At 40.2% G+C, this 24,376-nt stretch overlaps 1 protein-coding gene across 1 annotated transcript in view; it reads right to left on the bottom strand.

The window, feature by feature from the left end:
* Positions 1-24,376, bottom strand: part of LOC132825764 (hemicentin-1-like) — a 436,368-nt gene that overhangs the window by 127,029 nt on the left and 284,963 nt on the right. Inside the window, exons 55-63 of the mRNA XM_060841228.1 lie at positions 22,720-22,935; positions 18,767-18,880; positions 14,299-14,486; positions 14,039-14,135; positions 12,947-13,108; positions 9,240-9,353; positions 6,429-6,631; positions 5,135-5,216; positions 3,672-3,803 (exon numbers count right to left, since the gene is read on the bottom strand). Of these exons, the coding sequence (XP_060697211.1) occupies positions 3,672-3,803; positions 5,135-5,216; positions 6,429-6,631; positions 9,240-9,353; positions 12,947-13,108; positions 14,039-14,135; positions 14,299-14,486; positions 18,767-18,880; positions 22,720-22,935 (1,308 nt within the window). The remainder of the gene's footprint in view (positions 1-3,671; positions 3,804-5,134; positions 5,217-6,428; positions 6,632-9,239; positions 9,354-12,946; positions 13,109-14,038; positions 14,136-14,298; positions 14,487-18,766; positions 18,881-22,719; positions 22,936-24,376) is intronic.

The following is a 24,376-nucleotide window of genomic DNA, read 5'->3' as shown; positions in this document are numbered from 1 at the left end:
ATGGAAGTTGTTGTGGATTTGGAAAGTGTTGTTAAAGGATCTTTGGTGAATTTCTACAGTGCATCTCAGGTTACATATCGCTACTACTGAGTGTTGGTGGTGGATGGAGTGAATGTTTTTGAATACTAATTTAGCAGGCTGATTTATCCAAGTGTGTCAAGCTTCTTGACTGCTGTTAGAACTGCACCCATCCAGTCAAATGGGAATATTCCATCACACTCCTGACTTTGTGCTTTGTGGGGAGTTAGGAGGTGAGTTACTTGTTGCAGTATTCCTAGCATCTGACCTGCTATTATAGCCACTATGTTGACATGGTATCTCTACTCTAACCTGATAATGGAAGGAAGATCATTGCTGAAGCAGCTGAAGATGATTGGGCCTAGGACACTACCCTAATGAGCTCCTGCAGAGTTGTCCTAGAGTTGAGATGATTTACTTCTAACAACCATGACCATCTTCCTATGTGTCAGGTATGACTCTATCTACCGGAGAGTTTGCCCCCAGATTCCCATTGATTCAATTTTTGCCAGGGCTCCTTGATGCCACACTTAGTCGAATGCAGCGTTGACATCAAGGGCTGTCACTCTCATCTCACCTCTTGAATTCAGCTTGTTCATGTTTGAACCAAAGCTGTAATGAGGTCAGGAGTTGAGTGGCCTTGGTAATCCAAACTGGGCATCACTGAGCAGGTTAATGCTGGGCAGGTGCTGCTTGACAACATTTTGATGATTTACTGATGATTGAGAGTAAACTGAGGTGGCAATAATTGGCTGGGCTGGATGTGTTTTGATTTTTATGTACAGGATATACCTGGACAATTTTCCACATTGGCTGGTAGATGCCAGTGTTGTAACTGTATTGGAAGAGCTTGTCTAAGGGAGCAGCAAATTCTGGAGCACTCATCTTCAGTATATTGCCAGAACGTTGTCAGGGCCCATCGCCTTTGCAGTATCCACTGTCTCCAACCGTTTCTTTAACTGCACGCGTATCTGTAATGCTGGGGATCACTGGAGCAGGTCACAACGGATCATCCAGTTGGTATTTTTGGCTGAAGATTATTGCAAAGGCTTCAGCCGTATCTTTTGCACTGATGTGATGGGCTATTCCTTCATTGAGGATGGGGATATTTGTGGAACCTCCTTCTCCAATGAATTGTTTAAATGTCTGCCATTCATGATTAGATGTGACAGGACTTGAGGTTAGATCGGATCTGTTGGTTGTGGGATTGCTTAACTCTGTCTATCACTTGCTGCTTATGCAGTTTGACATGCAAGTATTCCTACTTGGTAGCTTCACCAGGTTACGCTTCATTTTTATATTTGGCTCCTGGCACGCCCTTCTGCAATCTCCATTGAACCATAGTTGATACCCTGGCTAGATGGTAAAGGTTGAGTGGGGAATATGCTGGGTCATGAGGCCACAGATTCTGCTGGAGTACAATTCTGCTGCTGCTGATGGCCCACATCGTGGATGCTCAGTCTTGAGTTGTTAGATCTGTTTTAAGTTTGTCCCATTTAGCACAGTGACAGTGCAACACAATATAATGGAGGATATTTTCAATGCTAAGGCAGGACTTTGTCTCCACAAGGACAGTGCATTGGTTTCTCTTACCAATGCTTTCATGGACGGACGTACCTGCAGCCAGCAGATTGGCAAGGATGACATCAAGTATATTTTTCCCTGTTGTTGGTTCTGACACCACCTGCTTCAGACTGCTATGCCCTTTAGGACTAGACAAGCTTGATCAACAGTGATGCTGCGAGCCATTCTTGGTAGTGGACATTGAAATCGCCCATCCAGAGTGCCCTTGCCACCCTCACTGCTTCCTCCAAATGTTATTCAATATGGAGAGTAATGATTCAGCAGCAATAGGAAGATTGTACGTGATAACTGGTAGAAGGTTTTCTTGTCCATGTTTAATCTGACACAATGAGACTTCATTGCACCACGAGTCAATGGTGAGGATTTGCATGGCAACTCCCTCCTGACAGTATGCCACTGTGCCACCACTTCTACTTGGCCTGGCCTGCCATTGGGATTCAACATGTCCAGGGATAGTGATGGTGGTGTTTGGGACATTGTCTGTAAGACATGATTCCGTGAGTGTAACTTTGTCAGCTGTTGCTTGACCAGTCTGTGAGACAGCTCTTGCAACTTTGGCACTAGCCTCCAATTAGGAGGAGGACTTTGCTAGTTGACAGGCTGTTTTAGTGTTGTTTCTGCCTGGGTCAATTCCAGGTGGGCTGTCCGATCTCATTTCTTTGTTGAGACTTTGTAGCAATTGATACAACTGAGTGGCTTGTGAGACCATTTCAGAAGACAGTTGAGAGTCAATCACGTTGCTGTGTGTCTGGAGTCATGTAGGCCAGACTAGACAAGGATGGCAAATTTCCTTCCCTGAAGGGCATTAGTGAGCTAGATGGCTACTTCCTAAGAATCTTTTTATGGTCATCAATGGATTCCTAATTCTGGATCCTTTTTTATTAAATTCAAACGTATTTGCCATTGCAGGATTTGAACCCAGGTCCACAGAACAATAGCTGAGTTTCTGGATTAATGGTCTCCTGAGAAGTCCACCTGGCCATCATCTCCCCATATTCTATGGAGAATACTTCCAACATTTCCTACCTGTCATAGGTTCTTCTTTCCTGGTAACATCCAGATTTGGAAGTCTTTTCTTCAAAAGGTGTTAGAAGCAGTCTTAAATATTTTTAAAGGCAGAGATGGATATATTCTTGATAAACAACAGGCAAAAGGATTTTGAGGTAGGTAAGGATGTTGAGTAATCAGATCAACTATGATGGAACTGACTTAAAGGGTTGAAGGACAAATCCATACTCCTAATTCATAAAAACCAATCAAACCAGAAACAAAGACAAAAGTTGCTGGAAAAGCTCAGCAGGTCTGGCAGCATCTGCGAAGAGAAGTCAGAGCTAATGTTTCTGGTCCAGTGACCTTCCTGAGAACAGTTCTGAGGCAGAGTCACCGGACCTGAAACGTTAACTCTGATTTCTCTTCACAGATGCTGCCAGACCTGCTGAGCTTTTCCAGCAACTTCTGATTTTGCTTCTCATTTGTAAGTTCACATATATCTGTACAATACATTTCCTGTATTGTTTCCAAAATTTTACGGATTGACTTAATGTGATGACCCAGAATGATCAATAATACCCAAAGTGAATGTTTTTCCATTCTATTATCCTATTAATAATTTTATGCTTTTTAAATTGCTTTTTATCCACTTGCATGTACTTTTAAGAATTTGTCTATACAGATTCCAAGAGTATGATTCTACGATCTCACACTCATCTACATTTTTCATGGGAAATCTGGCCACTTATCCAATGTTTTATTCAGTAATATGTCACCTAGCTCAATGACATTTCACTTTTTAAAACAAACATAAGTTAATTTTTACCTAGAATAAATACCACAGAAATGTGCTTTCAACATAACTTGCCTCCACTGATGTTTTTATTCCATACAAGTTTTTTCCCATTCCATCTACCCCATCTGGGCCCATCATCAACTCTATCTATTCCATTTTATCTCATGTGTTCATCTAGCTTCCTTTCAAAAACATCCACATGACTTGGCTCAACCACTTTCTGTGTTGGTGTGTTCCACAGTCTAACCAAATCAATGACCATACTGACCATATCCAGTCCTACCTAATGGTTCTCCATCCTTGAGCCAAGTGATTGTGGGTGGTGGAACTCCCAATGACTGGCATGATAGGCCAAAGGCATTGCCAGCTGTCTGATAAATAACCTCTTCCAAAGGCTCTTCAAAAGTTGGTGGGGCTGAAAAAAAGGAAGAAGAAACATTAGTACAAAAATAAAGAATGTCCATAAATAACTTGGTGCTTTTTGCAATTGTAATGAGCTGAAGGGGCTATTAATCGGTGGTAAGCACATTTCCCATTCATTCTGCATCACCAGCCCTTTAAAAATTCAAAGTTGTCTTAGTAGCATTGGGATCATAAGACAACTTCTGAGATTTTGTAAACTAGCCTAAACTGGGTCCGAACTCGGTGAATGTAAGAAAATCTAACCTATGCTTTCTGTCCCACAGAAGGTGAAGCAATGTTCTAGTGGTATTGTCACTAAACTATTAATTCAGAAAACCATCTAATGATCTGGGGACTTGGATTTGAATCCCACCATGGCAGATGATGGAATTTGCATTCAATAAAAATTCGGGCATTAAGATGACCGTGAAACTATTGGCTATTGTCAGGAAGAGAATCCATCTGGTTCACTAATATCCTATAGGGAAGGAAAACTGTTATCTTTGCCTAGTTTGGCCTACATGTGACTCCAGAACTACAGCAATTTGAGTTGTATCTTAACTGTCCTCTGGGCAATTAGGGATGGGCAATAAATATTGGCCTGGCCAGAGCCCGCGTTCTGTGAATTTGAAGAAAAAAAACAAGTTGAGCTTCTGGTGGATTAGGAGCCAAGCCAGTGCTGCTACATGCTTCAGGATCCTCAGAGTATTTTAACCTTGTTTTAACATTGCCTGATACAGGAGGGAGGAGAGAACAGAGTGCCAGCAAAGAGAGAAAGTTCAGTGGATATCAAAGATCACCTGCTACCTTCCAGGAAAATTGCAGAAAGAGTTTTAGGAAAGTTTTTTTTAATGGAAAGGGACACACTCCGGCTGCTGAAGGTCCCCATGATGTGGAGGTGCAAGTGTTGGACTGGGGTGGACAAAGTTAAAGATCACACAACACCAAGTTACAGTCCAACAGGTTTATTTGGAAGCACAAGCTTCTGGAGCGCTGCTCCATTATCAGGTAGCTAGTGCTGCAGGATCATAGGACACAGAGATTATAGTAAAGGATCAAAGATCTTCTGGGATTTACATGTTAATGAATCAAAACCTGCAACCCATTCTAATTGATTACAGACTTAACAGCTATTTAGGTTTGTTCAATACATCACATCAGTTGTTTGATACTTTGATCTTTTACTATGCTGGTACAATCCATTAAACCAAGGGCTGTACCCGAGTCAAACAATTTCCTGAAGGCAAGTTTTGCATCATAATCTTTCAAAATTGAGATCCAAAAAAATGTTTAAAATATACTCAGGAAACAGTTGTCTGAAGTCTAATGTGCTCCCATGCTTACAGTGTACATTCAGCCGGAAGGTCCTTTTCATGTGTCCAGCCAGGTTGGCAACATTGCACATATAATGCCCAGAATCTGTAACCTAAAACCACATGAACAAAAATTAACAATGGGCAAACTAATAGGAAGCAATGTGTTATTTCGTGCTTTGAAAATCAAAATGAAAATTCAATTGCAATAACATTGTGAAACATGAGATTTAGTAGCAGAGAGAAAGAAGCTGAAGATTGAAGCTAAGCTAAATACTAACACATCAGATGGTAAGATCTTTTTTTATATCCTGTTCATATTGGACAAAAGTGCTTTGTGTAGAAAAGGACATTGAGCTTCTTGGAGGTAGTGTCACAGTGCAGGAGATATTGGAGGTCCATTGCAAATCAAGGAAGATCTTAACAATGTTGACATGCTGTCCAACAATTAGGGATTGGGCAAGTGGGGGAATCAGTATGAACGTAGTTCTGCATGCATATGTCCCAGAGCCTTTTACATCTAGCCATATAAAAGAACTATAATAAACATGTTGAAGATGAATATGATTTGTTATCTTCCCACCACAAGACGATTAATTGATTAACAATCTGTAAATAGTTACAATATGCAGGTGTAAATTTGTGGATTTCTTGGTCAGCCAGAACTACGTGGGAGCCACAACGCAGAAACCTCCGAATGCAGGTTCTTATGACGACAAGCATCAGCCGCATATACAAATAGTACAAAGGTTACTTAGTAAGTTAAGAGCCCATGGTGTTGGGAGACTGGATATTAGGGTAGATAAAAAATTGGCTAACTAATAGAAGACAGAGAGTTGAAATAAGGAGGCCATTTTCAGGATGGCAACTTGCAACTAATGGAGTGCCATAGGAATCAATGCTGAGTCCACACTTATTTACAATGTATACTCATAATTTGGATTTTTTTTATTCATTCATTGCTATTGGAGCCAAATTTATCGCCTGTCCCTAGTTGCCCTTGAGGAGGTGGTGATGAGCTGCTTTCTTGAACTGTTGCAGTCCTTGTGCTATAGGTAGACTCACAATGCCACTGGAAGGAACTCCAGGATTTTGACCCAGCAAGGGAAGTAAAAGGTTTGTAGATGAGATAGACATATTTTTAATCAGTAAGGAAACCAAGAATTATGGGCAAAAGGCAGGGGAAAGTAGAGTTGAGAATGATCAAATAAGCCATGAACTCCCTAAATGGTGGAGCGAACTTCATAACGTATTTTTGCTCCAGCATATTAATAGCAAACAAGCAAATTATAAAGTTAACTTGCGGTCAACATTTGAAATATTACCTGAGCATCTTGTATTTGGAGTATTTGACCGTCAGATAGGATTTGGGTTCCATTTACCAAAGCCAGATGGTGATCATTCTTATACCACATAACAGTAGGGACTGGTATTGCTTCTGATTCACATCTGAGAGTAGCTGTCTCTCCAGCACGGATTGTGATGGCCTCAGAGTAACTGTCACCATGGTATTTAATGGAGGGTGGGACTACGGAGGTCGAAATTCAGAAGACATTGATTAGAATATCTAGGAATACTGTACTTTCTGATGCTGCAAATAGGGCAATAGCTAACAAGCCAAATGTAACATTCTTAATTGGTCATGGCACAAAAACTACAAAAGTTTATCAGTTTATATTTTAGGCTGATCACAATGCTTCCCAGTAAATCAATAGCGCATCATACTAAATGTATACACCACTATCATTAACCTATCACTCACTAATAACATTAAAAAGACACGAGGACTGTTCAGTACTAAAATGCAGTGTTGCTCTCTCTCCATTCTAGCAAACTTTATGCTAGGTTTACACCACATTGACACGGTCAACTACACCCACCCTCTACCATGTTGGTGCTCCATTGTCCAGCTCTGTGTGTTGACTTGGTCCCACTCTTTCCAGAGTATTTCAAAATGATTCATCTCCCCCCACCCCCACACCATTTTTGCCAGATTCTCCCCCCAAAAAATCACTTTTGACGATATCTTCTTCATGATCTGAAGTAACAGACAATAGATCAGCTTCCACTCGTATGCATCTCAAACTATACACTGAGGAGACAGAAGCCATCACTTTTGAACCCAGCTACAAGTCCAAACCTAAGTCCATGTTTGGACACTTTCTCAGGCTGAACTAACTATGTGCAGATTTAGCATCACATTCAACCTCAAGCTGAGCTTCCAACTCCATATTCCTCTCCATCACAAAGATTGCCTGTTCCACCTCCAGAAATTTGCCTTCCCTCACCTAGATGCTAAGGGAATCCATCATTAAAAATGTTGTTCATCTCCAGACTGGGCTATTCTAGTGTTCTCTTGACCAATCTGACCTCTCCCACTCTGAAAACTTGACTCAGATAAAATTCCGTTGCTCATATCCTACTACATCATCCCTACTGTCATGGCTTACATTGCCTCCCATCACTCAATATCTTGAAGTTAAAACAACAAAGTGCTTAAGTTTCTTCTTGGTCCTTCCCCTCCTATATTTTAACTTCCTCCAGCCTCTTCACTCTTCATTCCTCCAACCTCTTTTGAGTTAGAACTCCATCTCCTGATTTAAGACCCTCCAAAAAACTCAAGTTCTTTGCTTAACGTTTGGTCACCTCCCCTAAAATCTACTTAGGCTTAGCATTCAGCTTTTTGATACACCCATGTAACTCATCTTGGGATTGTTTCTATGTTAATTATTTTGCATGTTTTAGTAGTTATTTAATTAAAGGTCATGTGATGGGATGACTTTAAGAGGAATGATGACAGAGTGAGATGATTGGTTACATATTAGATGCTCACATCTGGGACATGACTTCCAGTGAGCTCAGAATGAAGGGAAGAACATTCCCTTTCTTTAATGTGCTGCTTTAAAAGTCTCACTTAAAACTAATCTGTTTCGGCTCAACGCATCTTCTAACAGATATGGATTCAAAGTATAAACTAGTCTAACTTTTGAACTAATTGCATATCTTAGTCAGTGGGATGTCTGGTGCCAGAAATGGATAAGTGTCACCATGATGCTCTTCAAAGATTAGGAACTGAGCAGAACTTTTAGGATTGGATAGAAGTATCTTTAAAACTGCATTTAACTAAGCTATTGGAGAAATGTAGGGAAAGCTTTACCTATAACCTAAGATGTGTTGCACCTTTATTTTTAGGATGCAGGTTTGCTCGCTGAGCTGGAGGGTTTGTTTTCAGATGTTACGTCACCATACTTGGCAGCATCTTCAGTGAGCCTCCGAATGAAGCCTTCATTCAGAGACTCACTGAAGATGTTGCCTAGTATGGTGACGAAATGTCTGAAAACAAACCTTCCAACTCAGTGACCAAACCTACATCCAAAACATCAACCTGAACTACAAATCTTCTCAAAACTCGCTAACCTTTATTTCTAATCATTCACAGGATGTGAATATTGCTAGATAGGCCAAGCATTTATTGTCCATCCTTAACTGCCATTGAAGAGTGACAAAGAACTGCCTTATGCAGTAAATTACAATCAGGAGAACCTAGGTGCTCGTAGCAAGGGAGCGCCATGATTTTGACCATGCTACAGAGAAGGGTCAGTGATTTAGTTCGAAGTCAGGATGGTGTGTGGCATGAAGGGAAACTTGTAGGTGGTGGTAATCTCATGCATCTACTTACTGGCATTGTCTTTCCAGGTGGTAGAGGTCATGGGTTTGGAAGGTGCTTTTGAAGGAGCTGTGGTGAGTTACTGCAATACATCTTATAGATGATACATACTGCTGCTACCACGTGTCAGTGATTAAAGAGTTAATATTGAAGGGTGGTGGATAAGGTGCCAGTCAAGTGAGCTACTTTGTCACAGATGGTGTCAAGCTTCTTGAGCCTAAACTGAAAATGCCAGCCACTGATCTCAGAAGTCATTTTGAGATGGGTAGATTGGAAAATAGTGGTCACAATGAGATTAGTATTGATTTTATGAAATAATGGAACAGACTTGAGAGGTTGAATGGCCTTACTCTCACCCTTAATTTGTATACTCATATGTTATGTTCATGGGTTTGTTGAGAACATTCTCTTTCACATATTTTTCCCACGTTCTTTGACTAACAGATCACAAGTTGGTTTTGATACTCACGATATACATGGAGGTGAATGTCCTTCATGTCTCTCCCTGCTGCATTGGTGGCAACACAAACGTAGTTGCCATTGTGTTCTGTCTTTGCTCTGGGAATGTGAAGGATATGACCACCTGGAACAGAAATGAGATAAATCAGAGATTATTCAACCATAATCCAAACAAATTGTTAAAATAAATATGGAGTAATTTGTTGTGGTTCTGCTCGCCGAGCTGGAAGTTTTTGCTGCAACGTTTCGTTCCCTGGCTAGGGAACATCATCAGTGCTGTTGGAGCCTCGTGTGAAGTGCTGCTTTGATGTTTCTTCCGGTATTTATATTGGTTTGTTCTTGCCGCTTCCGGGTGTCAGTTTCAGCTGTAGTGGTTTGTATATGGTGTCCAGGTCAATGTGTCTGTTGATGGATGTTCTTGCTGTTTCCGGGTGTCAGTTTCAGCTGTAGTGGTTTGTATATGGTGTCCAGGTCAATGTGTCGGCGAGCAGAACCACAACAACGGATACCCGAGCTACAAATCTTCAATCAGATTTTAAATGGAGTAATTTGTTCTGTTGAAGACTGCATTACAAAGAGTAGAACAACTGATATTGAGCTATTCTCTTTAGGATAAGCAAGAACACTTTTTAGATAGAGTCCAGCCTTGACACTTTCCTTGTGTGGACACAAGTCTTATATATTCTGAGTTTCCAAATTCCATGCCTCAACAAACAATGTTGGAATCCCTGTAGCTTTAAAACACTAATATTTAGAGGGAACACTCTTTCTGCCACCTTATTGAGACTCTATCCTGTATTATGGATCCATAGGTACTGATCTGTCACTGTTAATTAATCCAATCAGAACAGGAAGGCATCAAGCATTAATAGGATTAAAACGTGTGAGCCATGTAACCAAACCAATTTTGACCTCATCTAGAGACCACACTGAGGGCCTGAATGGACTCTACCTGGTCCGAATTTCTAGATCTGTATGATCACACTTGTGTTTTCCAAGATGTTAACTGGAAGCAAGAATCTAGAATTTGCTTCCTCTTCTTGCTGATTCCCAGACTGAGGTCTGATTGAACTCTTATCTCAGCACTAAATAAAAACTAAAAAAGCAATAAGGCGGGAGAAGATGAAATATAAGAAGCTAGCCAGTAATATAACAGAAGATTGTAAAAGTATTTTTTAGATGTCTAAAAAGGTTAAGGGAGAGGCAAGAATGGACATTTGACTGCTGGAAAATGAGGCTGGAGAAGTAGTAATGGGAAACAAAGAAATGACAGAGAAACTGAATAGGGACTTTGCATCAGTTTTTACAATGGAAAATACCAGCAACATACCAGAACCTCAAGAGAGTCAGGCAGCAGAGGTGAGTGTAGTGGCCATCACCAAGGAGGTGTTGGGGAAGCTGAAATATCTGAAGCTGGATAAATCACCCAGACTGGATGGAGTACACCTCAGAGGTCTGAAGGAGAGAGCTTAGAAGATTGTAGAGGCATTGGTGGTGGCTTTTCTGGAATCACTGGAGACAGGGAGAGTCCCAGAGGACTGGAAAATGGCTAATGGAACAAACCTTTTTAAGAAGGGAGAGAGGCGGTAGATAAGAAACTATACACTGGTTAGCTGACCTTGGTTGTTAAGAGTTTAGAGTCCATTATTAAGGATGAGATTGCAGAGTAAGTGAAAGTGTATGATAAAAAAGGGTGGTTCAGCACAGCTTCATCAAGAGGAGGTCATGCCTGACAAATCAGATGGAATTCTTTGAGAAGGTAAGAAGGAAATTAGACCAAGGAGAATCAGTGGACATAATCTATTTGGATTTCTAAAAGGTCTTGTGGAATGAGTGGTGCTGGAAAAGCTCAGCTGGTCAGGCAACATCCTGATGAAGGGCTTTTGCCCGAAACGTCGATTTTCCTGCTCCTCAGATGCTGCCTGACCTGCTGTACTTTTCCAGCACCACCCTAATCTTGACTTTGATCTCCAGCATCTGTATTCCTCACTTTCCCCTTGGTAGCACAGGAGGCTACTAGTTAAGATAACAGCCCATGGTGTTCGGGGCAAGGGATTGGCACGGTAGAGAATTGGCTAACTGGCAGAAGACAGAGAGTAGGGATAAAGGGGTATTTTTCAGGATGGCAGTCAGTGACTGGTGGAGTTCAGCAGGGGTCATTGTTGGGACCACAACTGTTCATGTTACGCACTAACTATCTGGATGAAGGAACCGAGAGCATGTTTGCAACGTTGGCAGATGTCACAAAGATAGGTGGAGGGACAGGTAGTATTGAGGAAATGGGAAGTTGTAGAATGACTTGGGTATGATAGACTAGTGAGCAAAGTGGCAAATGGAATACAATGTGGGAAAGTGTGAGGTTATACATTTTGGTAGGAAGAACTGAGGCATAGACCATTTTCTAACTAGGGAAATGGTTCAGAGATCTGAAACACTAAGGGACTTGGAAGTTTTAGTTCAGGATTTTCTTAAGATTAACATGTAGCTTCAATTGGAGGTTAGGAAGGAAAATGCAATTTTGGCATTCATTTCAAGAGAGCTAGACAACAAGATTAGAGATGTGCTGCTGAGGCTATATAAGCCTCTGATCAGACTGCATTTGGAATACTGTGAGCAGTTTTGGACCCTGTGTCTAAGGAAAGATGAGCTGGGGTCTAGAGAAGGTTTATAAGAATGGTCGTGGAAGTGAAGGGCTTGTCATATGGGGAACGGTTGAGAAATCTGTGAGTTTTGAAGGTTGACGAGGGATCTGACTGAAACTTCCAGGATACTGTGGGGCCAGGATGGAGTGGATGTGGAAAAGGTAGAGACTATGAGCAGGAGAGACTAGGACCCTGGGCACAGGCTCAGGGTGAAGGGACAACCCTCAGAACAAAGATGAGGAGGCATTTCTTCAGCATGACAGTAGTGACTTTGGTACTCATTGCTGTAGAATGTTGTGGAGGCCAAGTCATTGAGTAGAGAGAGATAGATAGGTTCATGGTGATTCAGAGGATCAAGAGTTATACAAAGGCAGGAGAATTGGGCCGAGAAACGTATCAGCCCTGATTGAATGGCAGAATAAACTCGATGGGCTAAATGGCCTAATTCTGTTCCTGTATCTTGTGATCTTATGGTTATAAACGGAAAACTGAAAGAGTCACTTTGCTGGTCTACATGGTTCAAAATGTCCACTGTATTCACTCACTGAAGGGAAGTCCTTATTTTGAATACACTACAGATTTAAACTTAATCCAAGGTTGAATGAGAGAAGAAAATGTTTGTTCTAATTTAAAACATCTTTACATTCAACACCTTCAGGTTGTTAGCCCTGAATTTGAACAATGACTAATTGATACATTAAATAAATGACAGTTACTAAATTACACACTTAAAATCATCCAAAATGCACCTATTGAACGAAAGGACAACTGTAGGATGCTCATCAAGTGTCACAATGAGAGTTTATAAGAAATTTGCTTATAATAAATTCTTTGAATAGACGATGTATCTGCTGACTTGTCTAAGTGGTATAAAGAGAGGTACGCTGACCATTAGTAATCTTGTCTGGTCCTTTTGAATCTGAGCATTCAATAAATTTGGGAATAGCCATTTTTTCAGGAATCGTCCCTTAATATGTCATGGATAGGGAATGGAGGGTTCTGGATGATGGCATCCTTGGAAAGGTCAATGGTTGTTTTGCACTTTCATCTCATATTTTCCTTGTCAAAGTCTCACCTGGAAGAATCAGCATGTCAGTGCGGGATTGCAGCAACTGTCCATTTTTGTACCATTCGATGTCTGCTGAAGGTACTGCTCGGTATTCACATGTTAACCAAATGGGATTATTCATCACAACACTGACGTTTTCTGGAGAGGAGCCCAGAAGCATGGGAGGCACTGGACAAAGAAAACAGAACCAGATGCAAGTTGATGCTGATTGATCTTTATTCAAAAGCCCAGCACTAAAGTTAAGTTGCAACATCAAATATTTTGTAACGTTAGGACTTCTTCCTTCACCTTGAGGACAGAATTGTTCAATAAAACAAACATGAATGTAAAATCAAAATTCTAAATTTTATTTTTCTTTCTCTAACATGACTTTTTTCAGAAAGGCAGGTACAGATTAAATTTGTAAGAGGCAGTGCAATCAATCTTGATCTGTGTACAGTGAACTTGCAGAAACACATGTTTGAAGGAATAAGGAAGAAGTGCTTAAAATGGTGCATCCCAAAGCTGTATTGTGAGAAAGAAACAATAAGAAACAGGTGGAGAGTAGAAACAAGAAAAGAGGGTGGCTGAAGGTGATAAAGAACACCCATCAAATGAATTTGCTTTCCACATTTCAGGAGAATTGATCCTAACTGCTTCAAACACCTGGGTCCATTCTATTTCAGTGGAAGCTCTGATTAAGTCAAAGAATCTAATTACAAGTCGTTCTGCTATAATGTACGTTTCGTTAACACAAATTCGCTATATCATGATTGATGAATTGGGGATATTGTTTCTCAAGTGCAAAATTTTAAAGTGTGTATTGGTTATAACGCTATTCTGGCCCCATTAGTTTAAATGGTGCTGCTATTACACGATTTTCTCATAACAATTTTCTTATTGCATGAGAATGGAACGACTGCATTACAGCAGAACTGACTGTAAATACAACTACAGGAAACCTACACAAACTCTTCTAGTTTGAACTGTTCTGTATGTTTCTATGAAATGGTTTGGAGCACTTTCTCTGTTAAAGACACTACATTACTTCAAGTGTCTAGTGTCGCAACGAAGCGTAAGATGTATAATTGGTCCCTAAAATTCAGCAGGGATTGTTACCTTGAACACGAAGGCTGAAAAGCTTCTTTGTGCTTCCTGCTGGGTTTTCTGCTAGACAAATGTAGCCAGCTGCATCAGATGCCTGCACCGCGTGAATCTACAGAGAAAGTAAAACAAGCAGCGCATGATTGAGGTTCAATCCAAAGCCTGACACAACACAGAATAGCAACTGAGTTTCTGCACAGCTTGAATAGTCTACAGACCAGATTCCAACAGAGATAACCAGATACTTAGTTGTCCAATGTCCACTGAGCTCTTACCTGCAGAATGCTGCCATTATTCAAAAGTTGGTATCTAGAGTCTGTTGCAATGGGTAGGCTGTCTCTGAACCAAAATATGGAAGGTGGCGGCTTCCCTGCTGCCTCACAATGCAGTTTAACTGTTTTGTTAACAACTGACACCAGCTCCTCTCCAAACTCTCCACCTTCTGAATGAATAACAGGAGGGACTAGAAAAAGGCAAATAAGAATGAATATGTGCAAAGGGTCCTCAACTATTCACAGTTTATATAAATGATTTGTATAAAGGGATGGAAGGTATGGTTGACAAATTTGCTGATGACAAGGAAGTTAGCTGTGAGGAGGACATAACGAGGCTACAAAGGGATATAGAAAGGTTAACTATAAAGGGATATAGAAAGGTTAAGTGAATAGGCAAATATCTAGTAATTGGAGCATAATTTGGAGAAATGTAAAATTGCCCATTTTGGCAGGAATAAAAAGTATTTTGTTCAATGATGAAAGGTTTCAGAACTGAGATACAGAGGTTCTGAGTGTCCCAGTGCATGAATCACAAAAAGGCTAATACACAGGTATAAAAGAAATTAGGAAAGTTAATAAAATATCATTTATTGTGAGGGTAATTGAATAGAAAAATGGAAAGATCATGCTTCAGTTGTACAGGACACTAGTGAGACCGCATCAGGAGTGCTGTTGACAATACTGGTCACTATCTTTAAGACAGGATGTAAATTGCATGAAGTGATCCAGAGAATATGTAGAGACTTATATCTGAAATGAATATGTTATTTTATGAGGAAAAGGTGGACAGGTTAGGTCTGTACCTGCTGGAGTTAAGGAGAATAAGGGGTCACTTGATTGAAATAAATAAAAACTTGAGGGATCTCGACATGTTAGATGTAGAAAGACTGTTTATTCTTCTGAGACTGTAGTATTTAGGCTGACTGTTTAAGAATAAAGGATCACTTAATGAAACAGAGATGAGGTGAATGTTTTTCTCACAGAATGTTATGTTGTTTGCAACTCTCTTCTTGTAAACTTAATGAAAGCAGAGTTTTTCAACATTTTTAAGGCAGAGGTGGATAGCAAGGGGTTGAACAGTTAGTTGGATAGGTGGAAATGTAGACTTGCACTTGCAATCAAATCTGTTAACTTTTTATTAATTAGTGGAGCAGGCCTGAGGGATCAATGGCCTAGTCCTGTCTCTTGTTCATAAGCTCAGGATTTCTGCACCACAGGTAAAGTAACATCGGGAAAGGGAACAGATACAAAGTGCTTTCCTGGTCAGCAAGTTCCACTGAAATTGTTCAATTTCATATTAAAACAGCAGAGTAAGGCAGCAGAATTGAAACCAAAGAAAACAATTACTATATCTACACTAAAAATGATTATGCAAAAAAGTAGTTCCTTATAAATGTTTAAAGTCAGGTATGCATTGCCTAAGAATATAATGGAGACTGATGAACAGAAGCAGTCAAAGGGACTAAGATATTTACTTGAAAAGGTCCAATGTGCGGAGTCACAAGGAGGATGTGGGAGAACGGCACTAAGTGAATTTCTTATTCAGAGGACCATAACTAACATGATGGGCCGAGTAGTCACTTTCTGTGCTTTAACAATTCTGTGATTTGGTGAAATAAATGGAGTTAGATGGGACAAGTATTTGAAAATAGTGGGCTTGTCGGGGCAGATGGTCTGGAGGAAAACAGAAGAACCACTTGTCTGGGTTACATGATTAAATCTTGCAAAATGGCTTGAATACACAGATTCTTGACTCAAAAATGGGACTGCTATTAAAGCTGTGTGCTAAGAGGTATAGTTCGTAAGACTGCAGATGTCACCAAAATTGGAGGTGTAGTGAACAGCGAAGAGGATTACCTCAGATTACAACAGGATCTTGATCAGGTGGGCCAATGGACTGAGAAGTGGCAGGTGAAGTTTAATTTAGATAAATGCGAGGTGCTGCATTTTGGGAAAGCAAATCTTAGCAGGACTTATACACTTAATGGTAAGGTCCTACAGCGTGTTGCTGAACAAAGAGACCTTGGAGTGCAGGTTCATAGCTCCTTGAAAGTGGAGTCACAGGTAGACAGGATAGTGAAGAAGGCGTTCGGTATGCTTTCCTTTATTGGTCAGAGTATTGAGTACACGAGTTGGGAGGTCATGTTGTGGCTGTATAAGACATTGGTTAGGCCACTGTTAGAATATTACGTGCAATTCTGGTCTCCTTCCTATCGGAAAGATGCTGTGAAACTTAAAAGGGCTCAGAAATGATTTACAAGGATGTTGCCAGGGTTAGAGGACTTGAACTATAGGGAGAGGTTGAACAGGCTGGGGCTGTTTTCCCTGGAGCGTGGAGGCTGAGGGGTGACCTTATAGAGGTTTACAAAATTATGAAGTGCATGGATAGGGTAAATAGGCAAAGTCTTTTCCCTGGGGTTGGGGAGTCCAGAACTAGAGGACATAGGTTTAGGGTGAGAGGGGAAAGATATAAAAGAGACCTAAGGGGCAACTCTTTTGCACAGAGGGTGGCACATGTATGGAATGAGCTGCCAGAGGATGTGGTGGAGATTGGTACAATTGCAACATTTAAGAGGCATTTGGATGGGTATATGAATAGGAAGGGTTTGGAGGAATATGGGCCTGGTGCTGGCAGGTGGGACTAGATTGGGTTGGGATATCGGGTCGGCATGGACGGGTTGGACCGAAAGGTCTGTTTCCATGCTGTACGTCTCTATGACTCTATGACTCTGAGTGGATAAAAACAAAATGCTGGAAATCTGACACAAAAAGAGAAATCACTACAGAAACTCAGGTCTGGCAGCATCTGAAAAGAGAAAGTAGAGTTAATGTTTTCAGTCCAGTGACCCTTCTTTAGCCTGGCCTTGAAACATTAATTTTGCTTTCTCTCCACAGATGCTGCCAGACCTGCTGAGTTTCTCCAGTAATTTCTGATTTTGTTTCCCACAGACTGGAATTGTTCTATGTGTTGAGCAATTAATTATAATTGCTGCTTGTTATGTGACTGGTTCACTTGCTATGGTTTTGGTTCTGTGTACGCACTGGAGGATTTTGGAATTTGGTATCAATACTATTTCCAAGAAAATGCAGTGTTATATGACAAAAAAAAGTTATAAATGAAGTTGAGAAAAGAAGGAGGCACATAAAAATGAGATAAAAGCATCTGGCCAACCATTCAGGAAATACTGACACAGTCCTGTACATGCTCCTGACATACCTGGATCTATAATTATCGCATTTAGTGATGACTAAGTGGTATTTTTCCACCTACTTAGATTTACGAATCTTGGTCTCCTGCCAATGTGATTTTACAGATGTGTCTTTAATCTCTTGAGATCAGAAGACATGCTCTCAGTGACTGCTCTTACTGACAGTTGGAGCTCTCGGATAAAGTGGCTTCTTTTCAAACTCTCACGCACTTCTTAAACAAGAGCCTCAGCGCTGTTCATTTAGTGCCTTGGTGGGGTTGTAATTAATTCCAAGTACTCAGAACAAGTAATAAAGATAGATCTTTAATTCCTACTGACTGAGAACAATCTTAACCTGACCTGTCTCTCACAAAATGAAAAGAATGCTAAATTTACATCTGTCTGATGTGTTTGATGGACAGTAGATTCAGGTACAGTATAAATGCGTGTGTGTGTGTGTGTGTGTGTGTGTGTCTCTGTCCACAATCTTTTTGATGCAAAAGCTTTCAAAACCACAAACTAACCATTAAGTTTTAACGACCTCATTCTTGGACTTATCCACATTTCCAATCTTACTTTAAACCTTGGTTTGTACCAGGTGTGGGATGGAAAAGGTGACACAAATGGGGTGAGTTATTGATCACTGATGTGCCTGGAAGATGAAAATAATACATATTCCTTTAAGCCTCGCAATACTCCAGATCTTTTTCCCATAATGTTGTCCTGTGAGACATGGCTCAAATGCATCAAATACGCAGAGGAATTTAACATTCCTGTGATCATGATTTGACCCAGGTGAAAGGAAACAGCTAGCTTGTATAGCACTCGCAAACCTCAGGCTGAAACAGAGACCAACCTCAAGAACATTACTCCTCTTCCCCTGCTCCCTAGAAATTAACACGTTAAGTATTTTTAAAATGCTCCATATACATAGTGGAAAGAGATGAGTGTCAATAAACCACTTTAAACTTGAAAACAAATGAGGGAAATATTAAATGTTAAATAATACATTACAGTGACCGTAATATATTTGATAAAATGGGAAATCGGCACAAAGAAAGATAGGCATTTTTAAGAAATGCTCTATCGCAAATTATAATTATTGAAGGGGGAAAATGTATAGAAAGGGAACTGAGTACAAAATAGGCAATACCTCCTGGATAAGGTAGAAAGTGCAATGATAGCAGTCTAAGACCATGTCACTGAAGTATTACAAACATAACCTCAAAGTCCTCACATTTACAAGGATAATTGTCTAACACTTGCTTATGGTTACTCACTCAGGATGACAAGCTCATAGTGCAGTTGGTCCTCTCCAACCTCATTGACAGCTCGGCATGTATATCTCCCAGCATCATTAGCTCGGACCCTGGGGATCTGCAGAATATGGCTCCCTGTTAAGAGACATTCACAATTTGGTTAAATTTGTTCAAGATGTTCTTCTCAAATTAAATACCATAATTGACATAAAGTAATGTGTGTGGGAAAATAAGATGGTATTGAGAGGAACTCCTTATGTTCCTTACAAACGTCTAGAAACTTAGATTTTATAGGCTTAGCTTTGTCAAGGACATATGCTGAAGATCAATTATTATGTCAACATGTTTTCATAGAATCCCAACAGTGTGAAAGCAGGCCATTCAACCCATCGAGTTCACACAGCCCCTCCGAAGAGCATCACACCTTCTTACCCTATCTCTGTAACTGTGCATTTCCCATGACTAAATCACCTAGCCTTCACATCGCTGGACACCATGTGCAACTTAGCATGGCCAATCCACCTAACCTTTGGACTGTGGGTGGAAACTGAAGCATCAGGAGGAATCCCACTTAGATACGGGGAGAACATGCAAACTCCACACAGACAGTTGCCCAAAGCTAGAATCAGACCTGAATCCCTGGCGCTGTGAGGCAGCAGTGCTAACCACTGAGCCACCATGCCACCCACTTCTTCCCCTTTGACAAATTTAGTATAGTCTGGAGGCAGCTAAACAGCTAAAACTGCAGCTACCTTCAATGCGATGAAATGTTCATTAGTGGAACATCCAAACCATGATTGGTGGGCTTTTGACATTTAAGTTAAAGGTATAAAGCTGCCAAAGTATTTGGAGAGTAAGATATTCTTTTAGAGAAGTCAGGTGTCTTTTAGGATTTTAAAAAGTAAGTGTAAATGTGTGTAGAAGTCGATTTGGCGGACTCGTCAAGCTGCTAAGACAATAAAATTCCAATTCTTGTCCCTCTTCAGACCACGCACAAGATTAGTTAACAGAACATATCAATCTTTTGGTTTCCGTGGTCTGCAGGGTGGACACAGAAGTCTGTTGTGTTCACCAGTAGAGCTAGGTGGCCATGGTGGAACAGTATACAATATAAATATCACAACAATGTATTACATGAAGATCATGATGATTTGTGTAGGTGAATGATATTGTGCTTTCCCTGTTCACCTTTCTTCCTTCATCTCCCTTTAAAGAGTTTCTTAATTCCCATCAACCTTTGTGTTATGATTCAAGCTTTCAAAAAAGAAATCACTATTTCTTCAGCTGATGGGTCACTTGTCACTGGATCAAAATCCTGGAACTCCTTCCCTAATGGCATTGTGGGTGCACCTTCACCAAATGGACAACAGCAGAAGGTAGGTCACCAACATCTTCCCAAGGGCAATTAAAGATGGGCAATAAATGCTGGCCCAGTCCGTGACGCTCACATCTTGAGAGTGAATTTGAAAAAAATGTTATATCTGGCTCCTCTTGGCAGCTGTCACTATAAACTTTAGTTTGCATAGCTCAAGGCTAATGGTAATCCTACTTTACAATAACTGCCTTGGAATTCATATAGGATCTTTATTACATGACACTCAGGATTTGACTGATTGGGGATAAAATACATGTAAATGAATAACTTGTAATACCAAAAGCGTAGGTTGTGCAGCATGACTAAGAATTTATAGTCAATCCATGCAGTTTATTCCTAAAGTTCCTTCTCTTAAACTTCTGAAATGATGCAATCTCTAGCCTAATACATAAGGCACATTCTTAAGGTGTGTGTGTGTGTGTGTGTGTGTGTGTGTGTGTGTGTGTGTGTGTGTGTGTGTGTGTGTGTGTGTGTGTGTGTGTGTGTGTGTGTGTATGTATAATGTGTCCATAATATGCAACCCAGAAGATTCATATTGAATAGCTAAACACTCAATGATCCTCTGATATTATACATTTAACTTCTCTGAAGGAGGAAGGTAAACTGAACTTTTAACAGTATTAACAGCTTAACAGACAATATCATGAATGCTTCACTTAGTTGTATCCCTCAACTACTGTTGTGCTACCTACGAACTGGGATATTATGCTGTATGACGATAACTTAGCCTGTCAATACCTCACTGAAATTAAAACACCTTATGACAGGGACCAGTTGATTATTGTGGTAAGAAACTGATTCTGTTAGTTGTGCTGCAGAAGGCAGGATGTTCAACGTGCTTTTTAGATTTCTACAAGGTAAGTGCTACCCAATTTCTCAAATGGATTTTATGAACTTACCATGTACACCAAACTTAAGACACAAGTTCCATTTTTGGCAAACTGTGCATTTCTTCCTACAATCAGTATCAACCAGGTCAGTAATTTGGGTCAGGTACAGAATAAAGTCTAGAGTCATACTGTATGAAAACAGACCCTTCAGTCAAACTCATCCGTGCTAACCAAGTTTCCCAAATTAAATTAGTCCCACTTCCCTGAATTTGGCCAATATCCCTCTAAACTTTTCCTATTCATGTACTATCTTTTAAAAGTTGCAACTGTACCTTCATCTACCACTTCTTCCGGCAATTCATTCCACATATGAACCACCCTCTGTGTGAAAAAGCTGCCCCTCAGGTACCTTGTAAATCTTTCTCCTCTCACTTGAAAAGTATGTCCCCTCGTTTTGAACTCACATACCCTAAGGAAAAAACTTCTGCTATTCACCTTTTCCATGCCCCTCATGACCCTTTCTTATTCTTGACGAGAGCCTCAATGTTCTCATTCATCAACTGTTCCCCATTCTAACCAGCCTTACCCTTCACAGTAGATAACAGGAACATAATAATAAGCCTCCTATTTCACCCCAACAAAATGCCTCCATCCTAAATTTTTAGGAATGCATTTTGCAGCATCACTTCACAAGAATGTATCTTATTGCGTGCAATTCTAGTCACCATACTACAAGGAGGATGTGGATGCTTTGGAGAGAGTACTGAAAAGGTTTATCAGAATGTTGCCTGGTATAGGGGATTTTAGTTATGAAGAAAGGTTGGCTAGACTGGATTTGTTTTCACTGGAACACATGAAGTTGAGGGGCGACTTGATATAAGTTTATATGATTGTGAATGTCATGAATAGACAGGCTTTTTCCCAGGGTGGATGGGTTAATTACTTGGGGACACAGGTTCAAGATGCAAGTGTGAAAGTTTAAAGGAGATGTGCGAGGTACGATTTTCACACAAAGGGTGGTGAGTGCCTAGAATGTGTTGTCAAAGGAGGTGGTGGAAGCAGACACAATAACAGCATTCAAGAAGCACCCAAACAAATACATGAATGGGAAGGGAATAGAAGGATCCAGATCCTGCAAGTGAAGACAGTTTTAGTATGGAAGGGCAAAATGTGTCAGTGCAGGCAAGGCCTGTTCCTGTGCTGTACTGTTCTTTGTTCAGATTGCTGCCACCATGTATACCTGTGGGCTTTCTACATGGAAGTTGAACCAAAATGTTCCATTTTTTACTTCCAGATCATAGAGATAATGTAACGTCCATCAATCTACCCAGGAGGCATACGTCTCATTAAGCATAGTTTCCTTTTTTAAATACCTAACTTCGACATTGTTAATCCATTCCCACTAAGAATTCTATTGAAACTTTCCAAATTTAATCCATTTGGGTTTCTCGTAACCAGGCAAAAATGAAATTTTTGGTCTGACCAACGTGAGCCAGATTTCAAATCAGCCTTCTAGCAATGACAAACATTGTTCTAAGGCTTAACCTCAGCCTATTTCAATTATTTCTCCAATGTTTTCAAATATGTTAAGGCAATATTTACACACAATGTACAGTAATGGTTTTTGTGTTGCAACTACACCATTTACATACACATGAATGATGTACTCTAAAGCAAATTGGCATGTCTCCCCTCATTGTGGAAAATGAGAAAATCTACCAATGCATGTAAAAATGAAATAAGCAACACGTAGGTGGCTTTGGACCTACCTGGAAGAATCAGGACATCATCTGTGGCAGAGAGAGCTTCACCATCCTTGTACCAGGATAGAGTGGGAGGTGGAATGGCATTAGTCTCACAGTAAAGAGAAACAGGGTTGTTCACAATCACTTCACGATGCTCAACAATCTCCTCTGCTTCATCCACCCGGTGTATCATCTCCCAGGCAGCATTCACACCATATAGCTTCTGGAAGATTGGAGGCACTGCAATATGTGCAGGAAGACAAGGATTTCTAACGTAATTCAAATATTGCACAGAGTTCTGCTCATCTAGTCAAGCATGAAAGAACTTGCAATTATATAGGACCTTGGACAAACTCAAAATACCACAGTCCCTTTACAACCATAAAACACCTTCTGAAGGTTAGTAATGATTGTTAAACAAAAATGGCAGAAGCCAATGTAGAAAGCTCCCACAAACAGCAGTGAGTAAACGATTAGATTAAAACAGGTCATTTCCTCATTGTTTTGTTGCTGGAGTGTTGGTTGAGGAACTGTTGCAGTTCTTCATCAAAACAGCACACCTGAGATAGGAAAGGGGGCTCTAATCAAACAACGGTTTATCCATAACAATGTAGTGTTCTTTCAGTGCTGTAGTTATTACATATTGAAACTTTATACTCAAGTCTCTGGATTGGGACTGGAACCCCCAACCTCCTGAAATCAAATTGCCAAAGTTGCTTACACTAGATTATTGCTATCCTTGACATAGGTAGAGAGATGAGCAGGTGAGATTCTAGTTTCAGGGACCTAGATTTTGGAAAAAAAAGTTTAAGGAGGATGGGCTGCATTCTTCAGGAGGAGATGATTTTCCAGCTGGTTATTTAAAATTTTTAAGTTTATGTAAGGTTGGTAAAACCAATCTTGGGAAATCACCGAAAAGCAAGCAAAATATCAGAAGTTTGGATGAAAAAGGAAAATCAATTGCCAATAAAATGTCCATTATTAAACAAAAATGTACAATGCTGTGTGGAGGAGGTCAGGAATGGGATCTGTAAAGACCGTGCCTTTTATTTTTCTGTGCTTTTGATTGAGTATTGCAATGGGAAAATGACAGTTTTGAAAGATAATGATCGTGGAAAGGAATGCAGCACATTTTAATAAGCAAGCTACAAGTCCTTATTTTTCATGTTGTTAAGTCTTGTTTATCCATCAAGTTGTGGGGTGCATTAGTTGCAGCTGAACTGGCACCAGGGAAGAATACACCATAAGATTCAGCCAACAAAAAGTAGCTGATTGCTTGAAGGAGTGATGACGAGCTGTCGAAGGCCTTCCACTTGCTAACAACTAGGTGATTGGCTCCCAGGTAGCTGAATAACATTTGAGTATGAATGTGACAGCCAGAAGTTTTCACACCTCTGAGAGGGAAGCTGTTGTCCTTATGCAGTAAAAAAACATCTAAAGCATGGAGAAAGCCAGCTTATTTATTTTCCCTCACCAGTTGCTGTAAACTGTTGCTTTTGTTTTAGTTTTATTTTTAATTGAAAAAATTTTCTTTACAACATTATAAAATTACAAAAATATAACAATTAAAAATTATAATAACAATTACACTGAATTAAATACTACCCTACTCTACAAAACAAAGCAAACCAACAAATCTATTGATAAACAAACAAATTAATTAATTAATTAATAATGCCAC

This window comes from Hemiscyllium ocellatum, chromosome 21 (genome assembly GCF_020745735.1).
Source record: "Hemiscyllium ocellatum isolate sHemOce1 chromosome 21, sHemOce1.pat.X.cur, whole genome shotgun sequence".
NCBI lineage: Eukaryota > Metazoa > Chordata > Chondrichthyes > Orectolobiformes > Hemiscylliidae > Hemiscyllium > Hemiscyllium ocellatum.
Note: the sequence above shows the minus strand (reverse complement) of the source record. Positions and strands in the feature narration are given on the sequence as shown.